This window comes from Papio anubis, chromosome 11 (assembly GCF_008728515.1).
Source record: "Papio anubis isolate 15944 chromosome 11, Panubis1.0, whole genome shotgun sequence".
Lineage (NCBI taxonomy): Eukaryota > Metazoa > Chordata > Mammalia > Primates > Cercopithecidae > Papio > Papio anubis.
In genome coordinates this window covers 93,343,741-93,365,299 of record NC_044986.1, presented here as the reverse complement: position 1 = coordinate 93,365,299, position 21,559 = coordinate 93,343,741, and the positions used below count along the sequence as shown (strand labels likewise).

Here is a 21,559-nt window from a genome sequence, read left to right as displayed (position 1 = left end):
TTAGTTTTGTCAGAAGATAGAAATTAAGAAATTGGTAATGACAAACTAAATTAAATCTTAATTGCCAAAATAAAGGTTATCATGTAAATTCAATTATCTACCACATTCAGATCAAAATAATAGTACAACTCTCACATGACACACTTCATACCATGTAATACATACTAACTGTTGAGAAAAAACTTTTAGGAATTAAAGAGTAGGCTTCCACGTGGCAGGCATTTTATTTATAGTATATTCTAATACTGGTACTGTTCCGGTTCTAGTAACAATACAGGCTTAGGAGAGCCAAGAGGAAGTATCAACTATTTCAAGCAATTAGGAAATACTTACTTATGCTCAGCACAGACACCAAGGCAGGTCTGACACATCTCACATGTTTGCCCTTGGAACTTCGGATCTGTACACTTACAGACACCACATTCGCAGATGCCCCGGCCATTACAGATCTGTCCGTTGCTGGCTTCACAAGTACTAGTATCCAAAGAACAGTCACATGCACTGCCAGTGTAGTTGGGGTTGCACTCACACACACGACACTTGCAAACACCATTTCCTGCAATTAAGCATACCATTTCTCAAACTAATGGTAAAAATATACAATCACAGTATTGACTGAAAAGTAAAATAAGCAACAACGTGTGAGAAAGTATACCTGGGGCAGAACTGACCCTCGAGCTACCCCTTTTCTACTTATGCACCAAGTAAACTCTAGATTTTTTGTGGCATTAGATGAGATCACGTCTTACAACCACTTCAGGTCCTTTACTTACCTCCACAAATTAAGCCATTGGATCTATCACAGTTGAAATTATCACACTCGCAGAATTTGCCAGAATAAATTTCATTTGTATTATCCCTCTTCCTACAAACACACTGTCCACAAACGCACTCTCCATTGTTACTGCAGATTTCTGAACTGTTTTCTTTTCTGCAGTAAGCGTCCATGTCTTCACTGTTAACTTCATCTGTGCTGCATTCACAATGTCTACCAACACGCCCTTCGTTGCACCTGAAGAAACATTCCAAAATTGCAATCACACAAAACAAAAATAATTTAAGAGGTTCCAAGATGGCTGAATAGGAAGAGCTCCAGTCTACAGCTCCCAGCATGAGCAATGCAGAAGATAGGTGATTTCTGCATTTCTAGCTGAGGTACTGGGTTCATCTCATTGGGGCTTGTCGGACAGTGGGTGCAGCCCACAGACTGTGAGTCGAATGAGGGTACGGCATCGCCTCACCAGGGAAGTGCAAGGGGTTGGGGAATTCCCTTTCCTAGCCAAGGGAAGCTGTGACAGTACCTGGAAAATCAGGACACTCCCACCCTAATACTGTGCTTTTCCAATAATCTTAGCAAATGGCACACCAGGAGATTATATCCCGCGCCTGGCTTGGAGGGTCCCACGCCCACGGAGCCTCACTCACTGCTAGCACAGCAGTGAGATCGAACTGCAAGGTGGCAGTGAGGCTGGGGGAGGGGTGTCCACCATTGCTGAGGCTTGACTAGGCAAAGAAAGCGGCCGGGAAGCTTGAACGTGGCTCAAAGAAGCCTGCCTGCCTCTGTATACTCCACCTCTGGAGGCAGGGCAGAGCTGAACAAAAGGCAGCAGAAACTTCTGCAAACTTAAACATCCCTGTCTGACAGCTTTGAAGAGAATAGTGGTTCTCCCAGCATGGAGCTTGAGATCTGAGAACGGACAGACTGCCAGCTCAAGTGGGTCCCTGATCCCCAAGTAGCCTAACTGGGAGACATCTCCCAGTAGGGACCGACTGACACCTCATACAGCCAGGTGCCCCTCTGAGATGAAGCTTCCAGAGGAAGGATCAGGCAGCAACATTTTCCGTTCTGCAATATTTGCTGTTCTGCAGCCTCCACGGGTGACACCCAGGCAAACAGGATCTGGAGTGGACTTCCCGCAAACTCCAACAGACCTGCAGCTGAGGGTCCTGACTGTTAGAAGGAAAACTAACAAAGAAGGAAAACTAACAAACAGAGAGGACATCCACACCAAAACCTCATTTGTATGTCACCATCATCTGCAGCTGAGGGTCCCGACTGTTAGAAGGAAAACTAACAAACAAAAAGGACAACCACACCAAAACCCCATTTGTACGTCACCATCATCAAAGACACCCATGGTAGATAAAACCACAAAGATGGGGAGAAACCAGAGCAGAAACGCTGAAAATTCTAAAATCAGACACCTCTTCTCCTCCAAAGGGACACAGCTCCTCAACAGCAACGCAACAAACCTGGATGGAGAATGATTTTGACAAGTTGAGAGAAGGCTACAAATGATCGGTAATAACAAACTTCTCCGGGCTAAAGGAGGATGTTTGAACTCATCGCAAAGACGCTAAAAACTTTGAAAAAAGATTAGACGAATGGCTAACCAGAATAAACAGCATAGAGAAGACCTTAAATGACCTGATGGAGCTGAAAACCATGGCACAAGAATTACGTGACGCATGCACAACCATCAGTAGCCGATTTGACCAAGTGGAAGAAAGGGTATCATTGATTCAAGATCAAATGAATGAAATGAAGCGAGAAATTTAGAGGAAAAAAGAGTAAAAAGAAAGGAACAAAGCCTCCAAAAAATATGGGACTATGTAAAAAGACAAATCTATGTCTCATTGGTGTACCTGAGAGTGTTGGGGAGAATGGAACCAAGTTGGAAAACACTCTTCAGGACATTATCCAGGAGAACTTCCCCAACCCAGCAAAGCAGGCCAACATTCAAATTCAGGAAATACAGAGAATGCCACAAAGATACTCGAGAAGAGCAACTTGAAGACACACAATTTTCACATTCATCAAAGTTGAAATGAAGGAAAAAATGTTAAGGGCAGCCAGAGAGAAAGGTTGGGTTACCCACAAAGGGAAGCCCATCAGACTAACAGCGGATCTCTCGGAAGAAACTCTACAAGCCAGAAGAGAGTGGGGGCTAATATTCAACATATTTAAAGAAAAGAACTTTCAACCCAGAATTTCATATCCAGCCAAACAAAGCTTCATAAGTGAAGGAGAAATAAAATTCTTTACAGACGAGCAAATGCTGAGAGATTTTGTCACCACCGGGCCTGCCTTACAAGAGCTACTGAAGGAAGCACTAAACATGGAAAGGAACAACCGGTACCAGCCACTGCAAAAACATGCCAAACTGGAAACACCATTGATGCTAGGAAGAAACTGCATCAACTAACCAGCAAAATAACCAGCTAACATCATAATGACAGGATCAAACTCACACATAACAATATTAAACTTAAATGTAAATGGGCGAAACGCCCGAATTAAAAGACACAGATCAGCAAATTGGATAAAGAGTCAAGACCCATCAGTGTGCTGTATAAAGGAGACCCATCTCACGTGCAGAGGCACACACAGGCTCAAAACAAAGGGATGGAGGAAGACCTACCAAGCAAATGGAAAACAAAAAAAAGCAGGGGTTGCAATCCTAGTCTCTGATAAAACAGACTTTAAACCAACAAAGATCAAAAGAGACAAAGAAGGCCATTACATAATGGAAAAGGGATCAACTCAACAGGAAGAGCTAACTATCCTAAATACATGTGCACCCAATACAGGAGCACCCAGATTCATAAAGTAGGTCCTTAGAAACCTACAAAAAGACTTAGACTCACCACACAATAATAATGGGAGACTTTAATACTCCACTGTCAACATTAGACAGATCAACGAGACAGAAAGTTAAAAAGGATATCCAGGAAATGAACTCAGCTCTGCACCAAGCAGACCTAATAGACATCTACAGAACTCTCCACGCCAGGTCAACAGACTATACATTCTTCTCAGCACCACATCACACTTATTCCAAAATTGACCACATATTTGGAAGTGCGGCACTCCTCAGCAAATGTAAAAGAACAGAAACCATAACAAACTGTCTCTCAGACCACAGTGCAATCAAACTAGAACTCAGGATTAAGATACTCAAAACCGCTCAACTACATGGAAACTGAACAACCTGCTCCTGAATGGCTACTGGGTACATAACGAAACGAAGGCAGAAATTAAGATATTCTTTGAAACCAACGAGAACAAAGACACAACATACCAGAATCTCTGGGACACATTTAAAGCAGTGTGTAGAGGGAAATTTATAGCACTAAATGCCCAAAAGAGAAAGCAGGAAAGATCTAAAATTGACACCCTAACATCACAATTAAAACTAGAGAAACAAGAGCAAACATATTCAAAAGTTAGTAGAAGGCAAGAAATACCTAAGATCAGAGCAGAACTGAAGGAGACAGACAAAAAAAAAACCTCCAAAAAAAATCAATGAATCCAGCAGCTGGTTTTTTGAAAAGATCAACAAAATTGATAGACCACTAGCAAGACTAATAAAGAAGAAAAGAGAGAAGTATCAAAAAGATGCAATAAAAAATGATAAAGGGTATGTCACCACCGACCCCACAGAAATGCAAACTACCATCAGAGAATACTACAAACACCTCTATGCAAATAAACTAGAAAACCTAGAAGAAATGGATAAATTCCTGGACACATACACCCTCCCAAGACTAAACCAGGAAGAACTTGAATCTCTGAATAGACGAATCACAGGCTCTGAAATTGAGGCAATAATTAATAGCCTACCAACCAAAAAAAGTCCAGGACCAGATGGATTCACAGTCAAATTCTACCAGAGGTACAAAGAGGAGCTGGTACCATTCCTTCTGAAACTATTCCAATCAACAGAAAAAGAGGGAATCCTCCCTAACTCATTTTATGAGGCCAGCATCATCCTGATACCAAAGCCTGGCAGAGACACAACAGAAAAAGAGAATATTAGACCAATATCCCTAATGAACATTGATGCGAAAATCCTCAATAAAATACTGGCAAACTGAATCCAGTAGCACATCAAAAACTTATCCACCATGATCAAGCTGGCTTCATCCCTGGGATGCAAGGCTGGTTCAACATACGCAAATCAATAAATGTAATCCATCATATAAACAGAACCTAAGACAAAACCCACATGATTATCTCAATAGATACAGAAAAGGCCTTTGACAAAATTCAACAGCCCTTCATGCTAAAAACTCTCAATAAACTAGGTATTGATGGGACGTATCTCAAAATAATAAGAGTTATTTATGACAAATGCACAGCCAATATCACACTGAATGGGCAAAAACTACAAGCATTCCCTTTGAAAACTGGCACAAGACAGGGATGCACTCTCTCACCACTCCTATTCAACACAGTGTTGGAAGTTCTGGCCAGGGAAATCAGGCAGGAGAAAGACATAAAAGGTATTTAATTAGGAAAGAGGAAGTCAAATTGTCCCTGTTTGCAGATGACATGATTGTGTATTTAGAAAACGCCACTGTCTCAGCCCAAAATCTCCTTAGGCTGATAAGCAACTTCAGCAAAGTCTCAGGATACAAAATCAGTGTGCAAAAATCACAAACATTCTTATACACAAATAACATACAAACAGAGAGCCAAATCATGAATGAACTACCATTCACAATTGCTTCAAAGAGAATAAAATACCTAGGAATCCAACTTACAAGGGATAAGGACTTCTTCGAGGAGAACTACAAACTGCTCTATGAAATAAAAGAGGACATAAACAAATGGAAGAACATTCCATGCTCATGGGTAGGATCAATATCGTGAAAATGGCCATACAGCCCAAGGTAATTTACAGATTCACTGCCATCCCCATTTAGCTACCAACGACTTTCTTCACAGAATTGGAAAAAACTACTTTAAAGTTCATATGGAACCAAAAAAGAGCCCACATTGCCAAAATCCTAAGCCAAAAGAACAAAGCTGGAGGCATCACACTACCTGACTTCAAACTATATTACAAGGCTACAGTAACCAAAACAGCATGGTACTGGTACCAGAACAGAGATATAGACCAATGGAACAGAACAGAGCCCTCAGAAATAATACCACACATCTACAACCATCTGATCTTTGACAAACCTGACAAAAACAAGAAGTGGGGAAAGGATTCCCTATTTAATAAATGGTGCTGGGAAAACTGGCTAGACATATATGGAAAGCTGAAACTGGATCCATTCCTTACACCTTATACAAAATTAATTCAAGATGGATTAGAGACTTAAATGTTAGACCTAAAACCATAAAAACCCTAGAAGAAAACCTAGGTAATACCATTCAGGTCACATGCATGGGCAAGGACTTCATGACTAAAACACCAAAAGCAATGGCAACAAAACCCAAAATTGACAAACGGGATCTAATTAAACTAAAGAGCTTCAGCACAGCAAAAGAAACTGCCATTAGAGTGAACAGGCAACCTACAGAATGGGAGAAAATTATTGCAATATACTCATCTGACAAAGGGCTAATATCCAGAACCTACAAAGAACTCAAACAAATTTATAAGAAAAAAAAACCCCATCAAAAAGTGGGCAAAGGGTATGAACAGACACTTCTCAAAAGAAGACATTCATGCAGTCAACAGACACATGAAAAAATGCTCATCATCACTAACCATCAGAGAAACGCAAATCAAAATCACAATGAGATACCATCTCACACCAGTTAGAATGGCGATCATTAAAAAGTCAGGAAACAACAGGTGCTAGAAAGGATGTGGAGAAATAGGAACACTTTTACACTGTTGGTGGGACTGTAAACTAGTTCAACCATTGTGGAAGACAGTGTGGTGATTCCTCAAGGATCTACAACTAGAAATACCATTTGACTCAGCCATCCCATTACTGGGTATATACCCAAAGGATTATAAATCATGCTGCTATAAAGACACATGCACATGTATGTTTATTGCGGCACTATTCACAATAGCAAAGACTTGGAACCAACCCAAATGTCCATCAATGACAGACTGCATTAAGAAAATGTGGCACATATACACCATAGAATACTATGCAGCCATAAAAAAGGATGAGTTCATGTCCTCTGTAGGGACATGGATGCAGCTGGAAACCATCACTCTCAGCAAACTATTATCGCAAGAACAGAAAACCAAACACCGCATGTTCTCACTCATAGGTGGGAATTGAACAGTGAGAACACTTGGACATGGGCTGGGGAACATCACACACCAGGGCCTGTGGTGGGGAGGGGGGAGGGGGGAGGGATAGCATTAGGAGATACACCTAATGTAAATGACAAGTTAACGGGTACAGCACACCAACATGGCATATGTATACACATGTAACAAACCTGCAAGTTGTGCACATGTACCCTAGAACTTAAAGTATAATAAAAAAAAAAAGAAGAAGAAGAAGAAGAATAATCTTGGAGGGGAAAATAATTTAAAAGAGAAAAACTGGGAAAGGAAATAAAACTATAAAAAATCTCTTCAAGCTACCAATCTATTAGGTGGGAGTGTCCATGCCACATGTCACAGACATGTAGTAAAGTGTACACACATGTGCCAGCATGGACAAATATACACAGGCACACATGTACATTTCAGTTCCGTATGAACTTGAGTTCATACGGAATATGTGCAAGAGTCTAGGAAAAAAATTTATTCAGGAAAGTAACCATTTTGGTCAAGATGAAAATGTAATCTAGCAATAAATAGTGAATGACACATGTGGAAAGGCAGAATAAACTTAAAGAGTACATTAGTTACATTTTCAAATAGTATATGCTATTACATTTACTATTCCAGATGAACTGTCTAAATTTAAAGCAATGGTCTGTTAGCCTAAAAAAATACAATTACACATGCAAAAAAGTGTATGGAAGTTGAAGAAAAACATACCGTGCATACCACTTAAAAATATAACTAGTATACTATTTTAAAACAAATTTATCCTACAGGTGCAGACTTTTCAGGTTCCCTGTGTATTTTTAGAACACATAATGCTCACGGACACTGACTGCACTGATTCTGTATCTGGTAAAAATATAAAGGAAAGAAAGGCAAAGTATTTTCAAGATAATCTTTTTGGTTAAATGACATTTACTAAAAATGGGCCTACATGATTAAAACAGGATATGTACAACATGGAAGATAAAAAAAATTCTAACATTTAAAATTATTACTTAGCACAGACAATTAAAAACTGATAGTGAGCTACAGCCATGTATTTCTTTCACGGTCAACAGCCTTCTAAGCCTAGTCATTTGGGGCTGACACTGGATTCAACACTCTCCCCTCTTCCTATTCTTTTACGGAGAAAGCTGTATTCAAAGTATACTCAGTTTTTAATTTTCAATTACAAAAAATAACCACAGTGTGAAAATAAAATCTGAAGTAATTTTGTTAGTTTTTTAGTATTAGACACTACATGCTGAAAATACCATTTTCTCTTTTTTATTTTACAACACATATTTATTTTTTTTTAAATTCCAACAATGCAGAAGTACATGTAGTACAAGACAAACATCTTCTATTGCTTCATAATTCCATTTCCCCAACAAAATCACCATCACCGGTTTGATGTTTTTATTTTTCTATAAACATATTTTACATAAGCTTATTTTGTTCTAATAAATTCAGATTGCTCTCACATGAGAGAAACACTACCTTGACAACTTGTTGAATATACTTCTTTCATGGCTATAAAATCTTTTATTTTAAAGAGTAATCACTTTAAGAAAAAAAGGCAGGAAGGAACTTTATATAAATATCACACACAAGATCATCAAACTGATCTTGTGGTGAGCAACCGTGGTTGGAAAAAATATTTGCTCCAAATAGAGAGATATTCTCTGGATGTCCCAAAATATGACCTGCCTGTACTCTCTAAACCAATGTAGCTATGTCACTGTCTGACAATGCCCAGCTTACCTGCACGCGCCACACTCAAACGTCCCATTTCCTTCATGACACTTGGGACTTTCAGGGATGCCTTCGCTTTGGCATTCACATTCACAGATGTACTGAAGAATAACCTCTACTTCCTCCGTAAAGCCCAGAGGCCTAATTTTAAAGCTGTCAGAATCCTTTTTTGGACACTTATTTGAAGTTATGCTAATTTCAAATTGAACCTTGAAGGGAAAAAAAAGATTAACAACTAAGCAATTTAAATCTACTAAAAAATATTTCAAAAAGTTGCTCACTTATTTTAATGTTTCTCAAAGTACAAACTAACTTTGCTTATAAATAACCAATGTTTTCTACAGAAAATATATACCTCGTACATTATATTATACAACATACCTCATCTCCAATGGAAATACAACATACCTCATCTCCAATGGAAATATTGGAACATTTTCTTCCATTTTCCCCTGTTCCATTCACCCCGTTCTTGCAGTAAGATTTGTAACTTATTGTTACTCCTTCTGACAATTTGCCATTTTCCAAAATGACTTCTGAGGAAAGGGACTAAAAGAATGCCTAATTATACACAGCAAAAGTCAAACAAAATCTACTTGAATGCATAAAACCAATGGATAAATAAACTATTCAGAAAAAAATATATTTCAATAAAATATTTACAAGCCAAATCCAATTGAGCAACTAGAAAACACAGAGGCCAGAGAAACAGGTTTTAATTAATAAGGATCCAATCTGTAAAATAAAATACACAACTGAAAAGAGTATTCGTGTTTTAACCGCTGAGTTAAAATACTCAGGATCACACAGTGTGGAGGGCCGCTGCTGATCAGAAGAAGTCTTAGGAATGTGCAACAGGCTGGGCGTGGTAACTCACGCCTATAATCCCAGCACTTTGGGAGGCAGAGGTAGGTGGACTGCCTGGGCTCAGGAGTTGGAGACCAGCCTGGCCAACACAGTGAAACCCCATCTCTGCCAAAATACAAAAATAAAAAATAAAAAAAAATAATAAGCAGGCGTGGCAGCATGCACCTGTAATCCCAACTACTCGGGAGGGTGAGACAGGAGCGAGACTCCATCTAAAAAAAAAAAAAAAAAAAAAGTGAAATAAATGCTGTCTTCCCCATTGGCAAAAAGGCATTTCTGCAGTTCTACCTCTCCAGCTAACTACAGACTAGGGTAAACAATCAACTATGCAGTCTAGGAACAAATTTGCTTAAGGAACCATTGTAGCCCAGCCAAAACAAACAAACAAACAAAAAAACCCAAAATCCCCCAAGGATTCAAACCAGTGCTTGTTTAACCTATGAGACTATTCAGGACAAATGGAGAAGGGTAAAATGGCAAGCTATCTCTTGTTCACACCCCTGAAAGAACAGGGGTTAGGAAAATTATCTAACAGGGGAGAATGGAAAAGCTGTGGAACCAGTAAAACCTTAAAAACCTTTGTAAAAACCCCTCCGAGTCAGGCCTTTCCAAAGTATTATGGTACCCCCATGACATGAGGTAAAACTGTCTAAAATTCAAGCTGCCAAAGGGTTAGGGGGATGGGGGCTGAAAGCGGTGCACGAGGCACACAAGGGTTACCATAATATTACAATTGCCTTCAGATTATTTAAATGATCACTAATTAAGGCTAACTCAGTGTGACTGAAGTACACTGAATTATGCTCAAAAAGGAGAAGCCAATTCCTCTTTAATTTCAATTCAACTTCCTCCCATCTGTGAGGAGAAAACAACACTATAAATCTTTTTGAAATAGGCAAATCACACGTATATTTACATTTTTATGTATTTTATGGTATATGTATATATGAGTGTATGTATACCTCCTGAATAGAAACCTATATCCTCTGAATATATGGGAAAAGAATTGGCCAAAAAAAAAAAAAAACAACTTTTCTATCAGAAAAGTCATCTATTCTATCAGAATATGCCTTTAAGATTTAAGATTTCTGTAGTACTTTGGGCTCGCTAAAGTGTGTATGAAGGAAGTTTCACTTTCTTTGAACAAAGTATTCTCAACAGGGTATTGTCCAAAACTGATCTTATTTAAGATGTACTCACATTGTATGCATCAATGATCAACTGAATTACATTACTAGAATTTGCAGATAATGTTCCTACTGCTGACTTAGGGATCAAGTTTTTCAGTTCCTGCAATTAAAAGATAAAACACGTAAAATACATCTACTATTCATTCAACCAATTAGCATCTACTGAGCAACTTTTATCTTTAAATGCCAGTTCCCATATGTCTCAGCCTAACTAACTTTAGGAGTCAAACCTAGAAACCAGTTTTATAATATGTAATTAAAAGTTAATATAAACAACTTTTGTAAAATTTGGTTTGCCTATCTGGTGGCATTTTCCCACATTTCAATTCAGACATGATTTGCCTCTAACAACTCAACCAAAAATATTTAGAATTTTGTTCTTTTTATCTCACACATTTACCTTGTAAACGGGCTGAAATTCTTCAGTAACTGCAAAAATTGTCTGAATATTATTTTCACTCAGTTTCTGGACAAGGTGAGCAATAGAAGGATAATCCTAAGAAATCAAGTAATATATTTTAGTATGTAAATACACCCTTATAATCTATTCTAATTTTTCAATCTAGTCATACATGCAAGATTATACATAACTCGATTACAAGACTGCTTTAGATAACTAGATTACATATGTAATTTATATATAGTTAGAGTAAATCTCTTGCATACATATAACTAGATTACAAGACTGCTTTCAAATAATAGTATCAAATATAAACTGCTGAAGTGAGTAGTGTGTATACATGAATTGCTAATCCTCTTTCATGTATGAACAAAAAATTCCATATTCAAAAGGTTTTAAATAGTAAGATTATCTATGTATATTAAATATAGGGACAATGAAATTAAAGAATAGTCAGTAATCAAATATTCTACTATCTACAACTTAAGAAAAAGACCAAGATTTCCCATTTGGATTTCTTCTAGAACCTGAATGCTTTTGCCAATATTTCTTTTCAATAAAGGCAGAGTGACCGCTTTTAAAAATCATATAAGACAAAGAGTATGAGACTAGATAAATTATTTATTTAGAAATAGTACTGACTGTGCTACCAAATGCTGTAGGCAGGGAGTTGAGGCAAAGAGTGAAAGTGGCATCTGGGCATCCCTTTCCCACCCCAGTGAGGCCCTTGTCTGAGCAGAAGGAAGCAAATACAAAGCCACATCTTCACAAACAGCAACACTAGCTTTCCTGCACTTTCAATCAGGACCCCTACTTACCAAAATAGCAAACCTCAAACCCTGAGAAACCCCAAGCCAGTCACCCACAAACTCTTAGTATTAAACATTAAAATCCAACATAAACACATTTGCTATGTAAGGAACTAAGCACTTACATAATAATGACTCATTGTGTACATATTATTTTCCAGGTGACACTGTCCATCATTTGGTAAAACAATGCCACCAAGTTTCCCATCTCCAGCAAAGTGAAACCCGGCATCTGTGGAAAACACCAGCAGCCGTGTAACATTCCTCCAGCCAATCAGTGACTTGAAAAGAAAAGGATTTCAATTTTAAAACACTATTCACAGTAATTCAACAAAAATCCTTTAATTTTCATACAGGCCACCATTGTATTTTAACCTAATTCTGTTTTTTCTGTGTCTTCTCTTTATACAATGCTAATTATCTTGCTGAGAAATGCACAAAGCCCAGTGAATGAAGCTCTTCCATCCCATGTACAACCATATCTTGCCTGACCATCCATCTCTCTCAGTTCTTTTTAAAAACTGTTTTTTTTTGTTGTTGTTGTTTGGTTTGGTTTGGTTCTGCTTATCATCGTATCTCCAGCAGCTAGCAAGCCAGCACACTGCCTGGCAAGCAGTAAGCGCTCGATGAACATTTGCTGAATAAATGAAAGTGTCTCAGCCTATTCTTACTTTACCCCACTGCTGCTGTCTTGTCCCCATCCACCCATCTGCTCTATATTCTATGCCATACACCTTATCAGCCCACCATATGAGGCTTCCCTTTTTTATAACAGAAATAATTATCTTGTTTAAGGATAATTTCACCCATTCTAACTCCTCAATCAGTACTGTTTATCTGCTCATTTACTTTATTCTTGACCTTTCCAATAAGAATCTAAAGTAACTGTAAAATCTTTTTGTCACTATGGTAATTTATAATTATAAAATCTTATGACTACAGGAATTTACTTGCCTTAGTTAATTTATTTAATACATCTGTTTAGATCTTTATAAGACTGTAAAATCCTTTAAAGTGGTAATCACATTAATTAATACTGGCAATCTTTCAAAAGTGGAGTGATGAATCATTTTGCATCTAGAGGAGTGGATCAGCATGACCAACACAGAAAAATAGCCACAACCAAGGGTGCTATGGCTTGTTTAATCTCACAGGTTAAGGCCTAGTTAGAGGCAGCCCAGAGAATGCTCTCTCCACAAGGAGATGCTAACAGGTTCATATGTCACTGGCTAGCAAGAAAAGAGGTGTAAGGCTAGGCACTACCTGGAATGCTACCTGCTTCGGCTACAATAGCAGGGACTAACCTTAAATTGCAAACACTCTAGTGAAAACTCGAAAGTAACAACAATATAGGAATTGGTATTTGCCGAATGCTCACTGGTACTTTTAGAGATTGATGCATTTTAACTTCACAAGAGCCCTATGAGGTAGATAACTATTATCATCCCTTCTTAAAGAAAAGAAAACAGCCCTGGAGAGACTAAGTAAATTGCCCAGCATCAGTGGTGATAGAAAAATTTGTATTCCTATCCATATTCCTTCACTTATTATTTTGGGCATCAATTAGCACCTTAGCAAAAATTGACTGAAAAATAACCATTAAGAGGCCTCTAAAATCAAAGAAGGTCATCTAGAGAATGGGGGCACTGGATGGAACAAAAATGAGACAAGAGTAGGTACACAGGACAAACCTGACCTCACAATGTTTTCTAGTTTCAGCCTCAGCCACACCATTAAAGTGTCATCTCAAAATATGCTGCTGCTACATGGATCATAAAATGCCAATTACTGATCCAATAGGGATGGGCTTGCTACTAAAAATCTTACAATTAAAATTACAAATACTATACCACTTCTCAAAATACATCTATTCATATAGCTTAAAAACTAGAGCTTAAAAAGTTATTTCTTTTTGAATTACTAATTCAAAAGATGTGAAAGATGTGTCTTTCAAAGACAGTGAGAAGAAAACTGACCAAAGGAAAATGATACAAGACACCCTCCCTTTGAGCAATTTCAAGGTTCCTGGTGATGCCTCAGGTAATACCATCAATTCTATCTCTGGTACAAAACCAGAAAGTTAAGACACAAGGGCTTTTCTAAAATCCAGACCACCAGCTACAGTACAGGGAGGTTGCCCCACTGTTTCAAATCGTTAGCATTCTGGCTTTTAAAAGCGTGCATGAATAAACTAATTGCCTGGTTTGCATAAAGATTAAATATGCTTTTATAAAGGCACCTGTATACAGGCAATTTAAGGATTCACTTAAATTACTTCTCTAAGATAATCAAATGTATGAAAATTAAGATCAATTTTTCTATTAACATAGTAAAATCACACTTAAAATTCACACACATAATAGAAACAATATCCCCTTATAGGAAATGAATGTGCTTACTCCACAAACTGCAACTTGCATGATGGCATCAAAACCACCTTCTGGAGAATCCAAATTTCCAGATATGCGCTGTTTTCCAACAAGTTCATTAAATACTTCTCCTTTATTAGTAAGACTGAGCACATTTTTGTAGCTAAATGGGCTGGTGCAGTTCTGTTCACTTGTGCAAGGGTTCCTGAGCTTAGCTGGTGTTGTGCTAATGTAAGGCATCACAGTCTTTTCCACAAATGAACCAAATCCTGTAAAGAAAAAAATGGTATATAAATGAATGAATGGAAGGATAGATGGAAAGACAGAGATTTGCATTCTTTAAAAAATTCACCTATGTTACCACATATTGGTTACTACAGACTGAATGTCTGTCCATTCAGGCAGAGCCCTCATGAATGGGATTAGTGACTGACACAGTCTGGGTATTTGTCCCCACCCAAGTCTCATGTTGAAACGTGATCCCCAATGTTGAAGGTGCGGCCTGGTGGGAGGTATTTGGCTCAAGGGGGCAGATCAATCCCTCATGGCTTGGTGCTATTCTGACCAAGCCATGGTCAGACATAGTGAGTGAGTGACATAGTGAGGGAGTTCTCATGAAATCTGGTATTTAAAATTGTGTGGCACCTCCCCCCACCTCTTGTTCCTGCTCCCACCATGTGAGAAGCCTGCTCCCCACTTTGCCTTCTGCCATGATTGGAAGCTTCCTGAGGCCTCCCAGAGGCCTTGCTGATGCTAGCGCCATGCTTCCTGTAGAGCCTGCAGGACTGTAAACCAATTAAATCTCTTTTCTTTATAAATTACCCAGTCTCAGATATTTCTTTATAGCAACGTAAGAATAGACTCCTACAGTGACCTCATCAAAGAAGCCCCAGAGAGCTGCTGTCCCCTGCTGCTATGTGAGTACATGGCAAGAAGGTATCATCTATGAACCCAGAAGAGGGCCCTCACCAGATGCTCAATCTGCCTTGATCTTGGACTTCTCACCTCCAGAGCTGTGAGAAATAAATTTCTGTTGTTCATAAGCCACCCAGTTTATAGTATTTTCTTAAAGCAGCGCAAATGGACTAAGACCTAAGTCAATCTTTTTATTTTGCCTCCCTACTTTAAAAATAACTCACATTCATTTTCTTGGCACACCAGCTCTCAATAATGGCATGCTGAACAAAAGAATAACTATTCTAGAATTCTGGCCATTTTAAAAAAGACTAATTTGGTAGGAGTTCCCTAATGCCATGGTCCTTGAATTATGCTTACTGAATAAAAGAACATTTTAAGCAAGTGCTCTTTTTTAAAGTTTCCACTAAAATAGGGCTAATTTTTGAAAGGCAGCTCTTAGGCCTCATGATTGTCAAATCTTTCTAATTTTCTGTTGCTAAACCTCTGCAGCAACAGGAGTGGAGAGAAGCAGGCAAAAAAGAGGTTAAGCTGGGGACGTATGAAATGGGAAAAATAAGGTTTGGAAAACAGATCATCACCATATGAAAAATCCAGGTCTAAGGTGAGATCAGGCTGTACAGGCAGGTACAGCCATACTAACTAGTAATTAGATAAAATCTGGGTACTCAATACATGTTTATAAAATAAGTCCTAAGGGCCAGGCGTGGGGGCTCTCGCCTGTAATCCCAAAACTCTGGGAGGCCAAGGCAGGTGGATTACCTGAGGTCAGGAGTTCGAGACCAGCCTGGCCAACATGGTGAAACCCCATCTCTACTAAGTTACAAAAAATTAGCTGGGCGTGGTGGCAGACGCCTATAATCCCAGCTACTCCGGGGGCTGCGGCAGGAGAATCACTTGAACCCAGGAGGCAGAGATTGCAGTGACCGAGATCACACCATTGCACTCCAGCCTGGGCAACAAGAGCGAAACTCTTAAAATAAAAATAAAAATAAAATAAAATAAGTCATAAGATAAATGATCAAGTTAGTGTGAAAACAAGCATGCAAGTCATTATAAGGTACAATCTGTGTTAAACAGTAGCATCCAGTGACAGAGGAACAAGGTGGCAGAAAAGATTATTAAACGTGTGACTGGAATATCAATTTCCACTCAGAAAAGGCTAAAAAACTGGCCTGTTTATCTCACAAGTATGTAGAGAGTAACAAAGGAAGAAAACATAAAACAACATTTGAGAATTGCCAAGACTTTATAATGAAAATGATCAATGTTTCCAACATTCCTACCAATTCTGAAGTCAGACGTAATCCTCCTCATTTCATTCATCAGATCTGTTCCAAGACTTTTTACATTCTCCAAATCGTCTTTCATTGAGTAAGACAGGTCCATAAGGTAGTAGAGGTCAATGGGATAGTCTTCAGCTCTCTTGAATTTTAATGTAAATGTCTGTGGCTCCCCTAATTAGACAAGAGATTAGAAAATGAAACTTGCCTGTTGGCAAACGAGAAGAAACAAATAAATGTGATTTACATGGTAAACACAATAAAATAAAACATGCTGTCATAATTTTTACAAAAACCTGGGAATTCCATAAGTAACTCAATGGGTATGAATTCAATTTCATTCAACAAATACTTAAAACACCAGGCCTTCAGGATGCAACGATAAAAAAAGACATTCCCAATCCACAGTGGACAAAACAGACAAAAAGTCAGTTTACAAGAGAAGGAAACAAATAGAACACCATAAATTAGTCTGGGGAGAGCAAGGCAGAACACGTGATAGGGTGCAACTTTTTAGACACTGAAGTTGTGAACTCCATTCTGTGTGTAATGGGAAGCCACTCCCTGCAAGTGAATAACATGATCCAATTTTTACTTTAGAAAACCTGGCAGAAAGCTTTAAAAATAAATTACTGAGGCAAAGAGACTAGCTAATCTACAAAACAAACCCAGAGAGAGATGATGGAGGAGGAGAAGAGAGAGATGCAAGAGATGTTAATGTAATTTACTTAGGAAATACATGAGAAAGAAGGTTTGGATGAAAATGTAATTAAAATTTTAACTTGTAGTTTTCTCTATAAAAATTTCTAATAGGCAGTTGGAGAAATGGGTTTGGAGCTCAAGAAAAAAGTCTCTGTTGCTGCAGCATACAACTGGTTTTAAAGCCATGAGAGCAAAACTGACATTCAGGTGGACTACAAAAAGGGAGGAAGAAAAAAGACACAAAAAGAGGCCTGGAAGGCAAAGGTAAGAGACACAAGGAAAAACCGAGGAGTAGTATCACTGATCAAGGGGAGAGCATTTCAAAAAGTACAAAGTGTTACTTGGTACAGAAGTGTTTAAAAAAAAAAAAGCCCTGACAAGGGTCCCCTGGGTCTGCAGGCTGAATGCGATGGTCGAGCTTTGCCAGAGCAGGATGAGGAGAGGGCTGACCTGGTTGAGGAAGGGCGCTGGGAGGGGAGGAAGGGCTCCGGGAGAGAAGTCAGGGGACAGGGCCACTCTACCATTCTCCTGACAAGAAGGTTGGAAACCAGAAAAGGGAGAAAGAGGGCTTGTCTTTTCCTTCATGTTTAGATGTGGGACTGACAGACATAATTACAAAAACCTTCACAGTTTAATAATACTAAACAAATGCAAAGGAAAAGAACAGGTTAAATTGTTGCTTTTATAATATATTACATAATTAGACCAGAGGATGAACACTTTCATTTTTAAAACTCACTAAAGCTAATTAATATTTTCTGAATCTTTAACAAAATTTACTTTGAACATAAGGCAACATTTAATATTATTCCAAGTATATATGTTTTACAATTGTTGTATCTGCAAAACTTTTCTAAAATTTAACCAATTCCACATTTTTGAGTGCCAGTCCACATGTAAAAACGAGCCTTCAACAGAAAACGGTCAGAGTTTGCATAAAGCTGGTGTCAAATGCTTCAAGTAAACACACGGTATTCACAGAGTTGGGCTTCCATATTCCATACCTGATCTTAATCGCAAAACCAACTGTTGTGGTTGGATCTGAGTAATATCCTCTGGCTTGAGCTTCTCTGCTGTTCCTTTGCTACGGTTGGTTACATTTTTATTTTTCTTTATATCTTTGGAGCCTCTGGGATTTTCTATGTCATCTGGAGGGCAACCCTTCTTTTTTAAGGCTTCTAAATCATCACATCGTGCAGAAGTGGGCATTCCTTCCTGTAAAAATGTCTAAATGACATAAAATACAGGTATAAATGAAAAGTGTAATGGTCAAACCTTTTTACACAATGATTGCAAATAAGCAATTAAGTTGCAAAACATCAAATCACATCTACTGTACCTCAATTCTGGCTTTTTAACAAAATGCTCCCTTCATCCAAACTGTGGTAAGGGTTCTTGTTAAAAAACAATCATTTCCAAGAAAGTAATACCTTTCCCAGAACTGACCCAAGTGTACATAGTAAATGCTCTATCTTGTAATTCAGAGTATCTAATCAAAAACAATTTCTTTAGTGAAATCACTAATTGAGCATGGTTAATGGCTACTAATAATGTATACACATACACTCAAATATCAGATCATTTCTCCAAAATTTCCCTTTGAAAAGTCCTTACAAAGCCTCTCATGTGGCACTCTCCCCACCACAATATGCTGAACGACCCAACGTTTAGGGAAAACAGATGAGCTTAAAAGCATCTCAATTAATTATGGCATTTTTTAAAAGGAGAACACGAAATTTAGCACAGATTAAATAAGTATTCCCACAGGTTTGAAAAAACTTCAAGTGTTAGCTATTACTGTAAATACATTTTTTAAAATTTTTTAAAAAGCAAAATAGTAAGTATATGACAACGGTAAAGGTCCTAATGCCAGGTAAATTTCAAAAAAGGAAAAAAAGGTCCTAATGGCAGGAGAATGGATATTTGCAGCAGTAAAATTTCTAGTAATGACAAAGATTTTAAATGTGCTATACCTTAAACAACTTAGACACAAATAAAAATTTAATCAGATAACTGAAAAGTACCTTAGTGAATTCAAAAACACTGCTGTTAAAGATCTATATAAAGACTGTGAATAGAGGTGTTTCATGAAATGTGAAAATGGGGAGGGGGATCAGTGACATTATATATGGTATTTATTTATCAAGTATCAATTTAATGGTGCTGTATAAAGAATAGTAAGTGAAGATATTTAAATTTAAAGAACACAATGGTTTTTACAGGGATATTTAAGAGAAACATCACAGTAATTAGAGTATTTACGTAATCAACAACTGGAGGGGAATACCAAAATCAGATAATTCAAAGCTGCACTACTTTCATTTATTAAACCTAAACTACTACCTACCAAAGCACAAGATCCTAGTGAATTACATATTTCTAAATACTAATCAATCCAGGAAACTTTACAATCATGACACCCAAATAAAATTTCACTGAATATATTCAGAAAGCCTTTAAAATTTTAAGAATTATGCTCCAAAGTTCAAAAGCCAAGATAATCCTCAATTACAGATAAACTATAGTCCCCATAAAACGGATATGTTAACAATAATAGCAGCTACCACTTATTTAGAACTTTTTAAGTGAAACTGCTTTAAGTTCATCAATTCTAATTATTGTAACAATAGATAAAGCGGATATTTTCACCCTCATTTTCAGGTATGAAAACCGAGAGCTTCAGTTACATAAGCCTTCCCTGAGACAAACTCACAACACTCCTTATTTCCTCCACTGTTGCCAATGTAATCCCAACACACCACTTTTTGAAAGTACCATTAGAAAATTTTTGAAAAAAAAAACCCAAAACTTCTCATTTTTTCTTTCATGTGGTCAAATCATACGACATATCTGACACTTGACCACTTAGGCGTACAAATACAGGTACTTGAAATTTGGACCCAAATGCCTGCATGAAAACACAATCAATAACCCCTTGACCTTCTGATATTAGTTATTCAGTCTGTGAATAAATTATACAACCTCAAAATGACTTCTCCTTACCATCTCTTTTGATTTATTCATTCATTCATTCATTGACTCATTGAACGTTTAGTAGGCTTTGTGGAAGGTACCGTATTAGCAAAAGCACAGAGATGACAAAAGTGAATAAAATCCAAACCCTAATTGACCTCAATGAGCTTATATTGGGATGCAAATCAATTCTAGTAGTTTTAACTCAAATATAATTAGGAAGGTTAATTCATACCTCCCCATCAAAAAGGGGGAAATCTAAAACAGTCAAACTAAATGACTAGGATTTTTTTGAAGGTTCTCCAGTAAAAATACAATACTTGCCACAAAGATGAGCTATGAATAAATGTATTTTAAAACAGTTTAGTAGCCACACTAAAAAAAGAAAAAGAGAACATTAATTTTAACAGGTATAACATTATTTTTAAATATACAAAAATTATCATTTCACCATTATTATTTATTTAATACTAAGTCCTTGAAATCGTGCATATCTTTGAAACTCAGAGCAATTCTAATCTGTATGAAAGTGCTCGATAGCCACATATGCCTAGTGGCTGCTGTGTTGAACCACATAGCTCCAGACCATTAGGTTATTCAATAAGTATTGATTTACACAAAAATTAATATGTGCTTCCCAAGGATATAGCACTGAGTCACACTAAATGACCAGAGAAGAAATGGAAAGGACTTGGGCAACCTTACTTACTGAATTTGTGCACCACCCACAATTTGGCCCTGCTTGTATACATTCTCCACATGATTTGGCATTTGCTTTTAAACATCTATTTTCATCTGTCAGAAAGAAGAAAGAACATTTTATGTCAAGTGTCAGAGAGAAAATAATGAAAAATCAAAATCACAATGACAATGCAATATATATGTTAAATATAAATACTATCACGTAGTTACCATCTAAACTAGACCTTCCCCAAAGACAGCAGGATTTTTTAAATTTAATTTTTAACTTTTGTGGGTAAATAGTAGGTGTACACATGTATGGGGTACATGAGATATTTTGATACAGGCATACAATGCATAACAGTCATATAGTGGTAAACGGGGTGTTCATCCTCTCAAGGCTTTATCCTTTGTGTTACAAAGAATCCAATTATACTCTTTTAGTTACTTTAAAATATACAACTATATTATTATTGACTACAGTCACCCTGCTGTGCTACCAAATACTAGGTCACTCATTCTTTCTATTTTTTTGTAACCAGTAACACTCTAGACTTCCCCATCCTCTCACTACCCTTCCCAGCCTCTGGTAACCA

The 21,559-nt window shown here is 37.6% G+C and overlaps 1 protein-coding gene across 6 annotated transcripts in view; it reads right to left on the bottom strand.

Moving 5' to 3' along the window:
• The window catches only part of ITGB1 (integrin subunit beta 1), a 57,214-nt gene that overhangs the window by 10,692 nt on the left and 24,963 nt on the right, over positions 1 to 21,559 (bottom strand). For all 6 annotated transcript variants that reach the window (XR_002524223.2, XR_002524222.2, XM_009214220.3 and 3 more), the window contains exons 3-13: positions 20,992 to 21,077; positions 18,314 to 18,536; positions 16,611 to 16,781; positions 14,440 to 14,678; positions 12,166 to 12,321; positions 11,232 to 11,327; positions 10,842 to 10,931; positions 9,183 to 9,323; positions 8,784 to 8,983; positions 774 to 1,012; positions 334 to 556 (exon numbers count right to left, since the gene is read on the bottom strand). Coding sequence is in view for 4 of the 6 variants with exons in the window: in XM_009214220.3 (XP_009212484.1) it covers positions 334 to 556; positions 774 to 1,012; positions 8,784 to 8,983; positions 9,183 to 9,323; positions 10,842 to 10,931; positions 11,232 to 11,327; positions 12,166 to 12,321; positions 14,440 to 14,678; positions 16,611 to 16,781; positions 18,314 to 18,536; positions 20,992 to 21,077 (1,864 nt within the window). In the remaining 2 variants the exon portion in view is untranslated. The remainder of the gene's footprint in view (positions 1 to 333; positions 557 to 773; positions 1,013 to 8,783; positions 8,984 to 9,182; positions 9,324 to 10,841; positions 10,932 to 11,231; positions 11,328 to 12,165; positions 12,322 to 14,439; positions 14,679 to 16,610; positions 16,782 to 18,313; positions 18,537 to 20,991; positions 21,078 to 21,559) is intronic.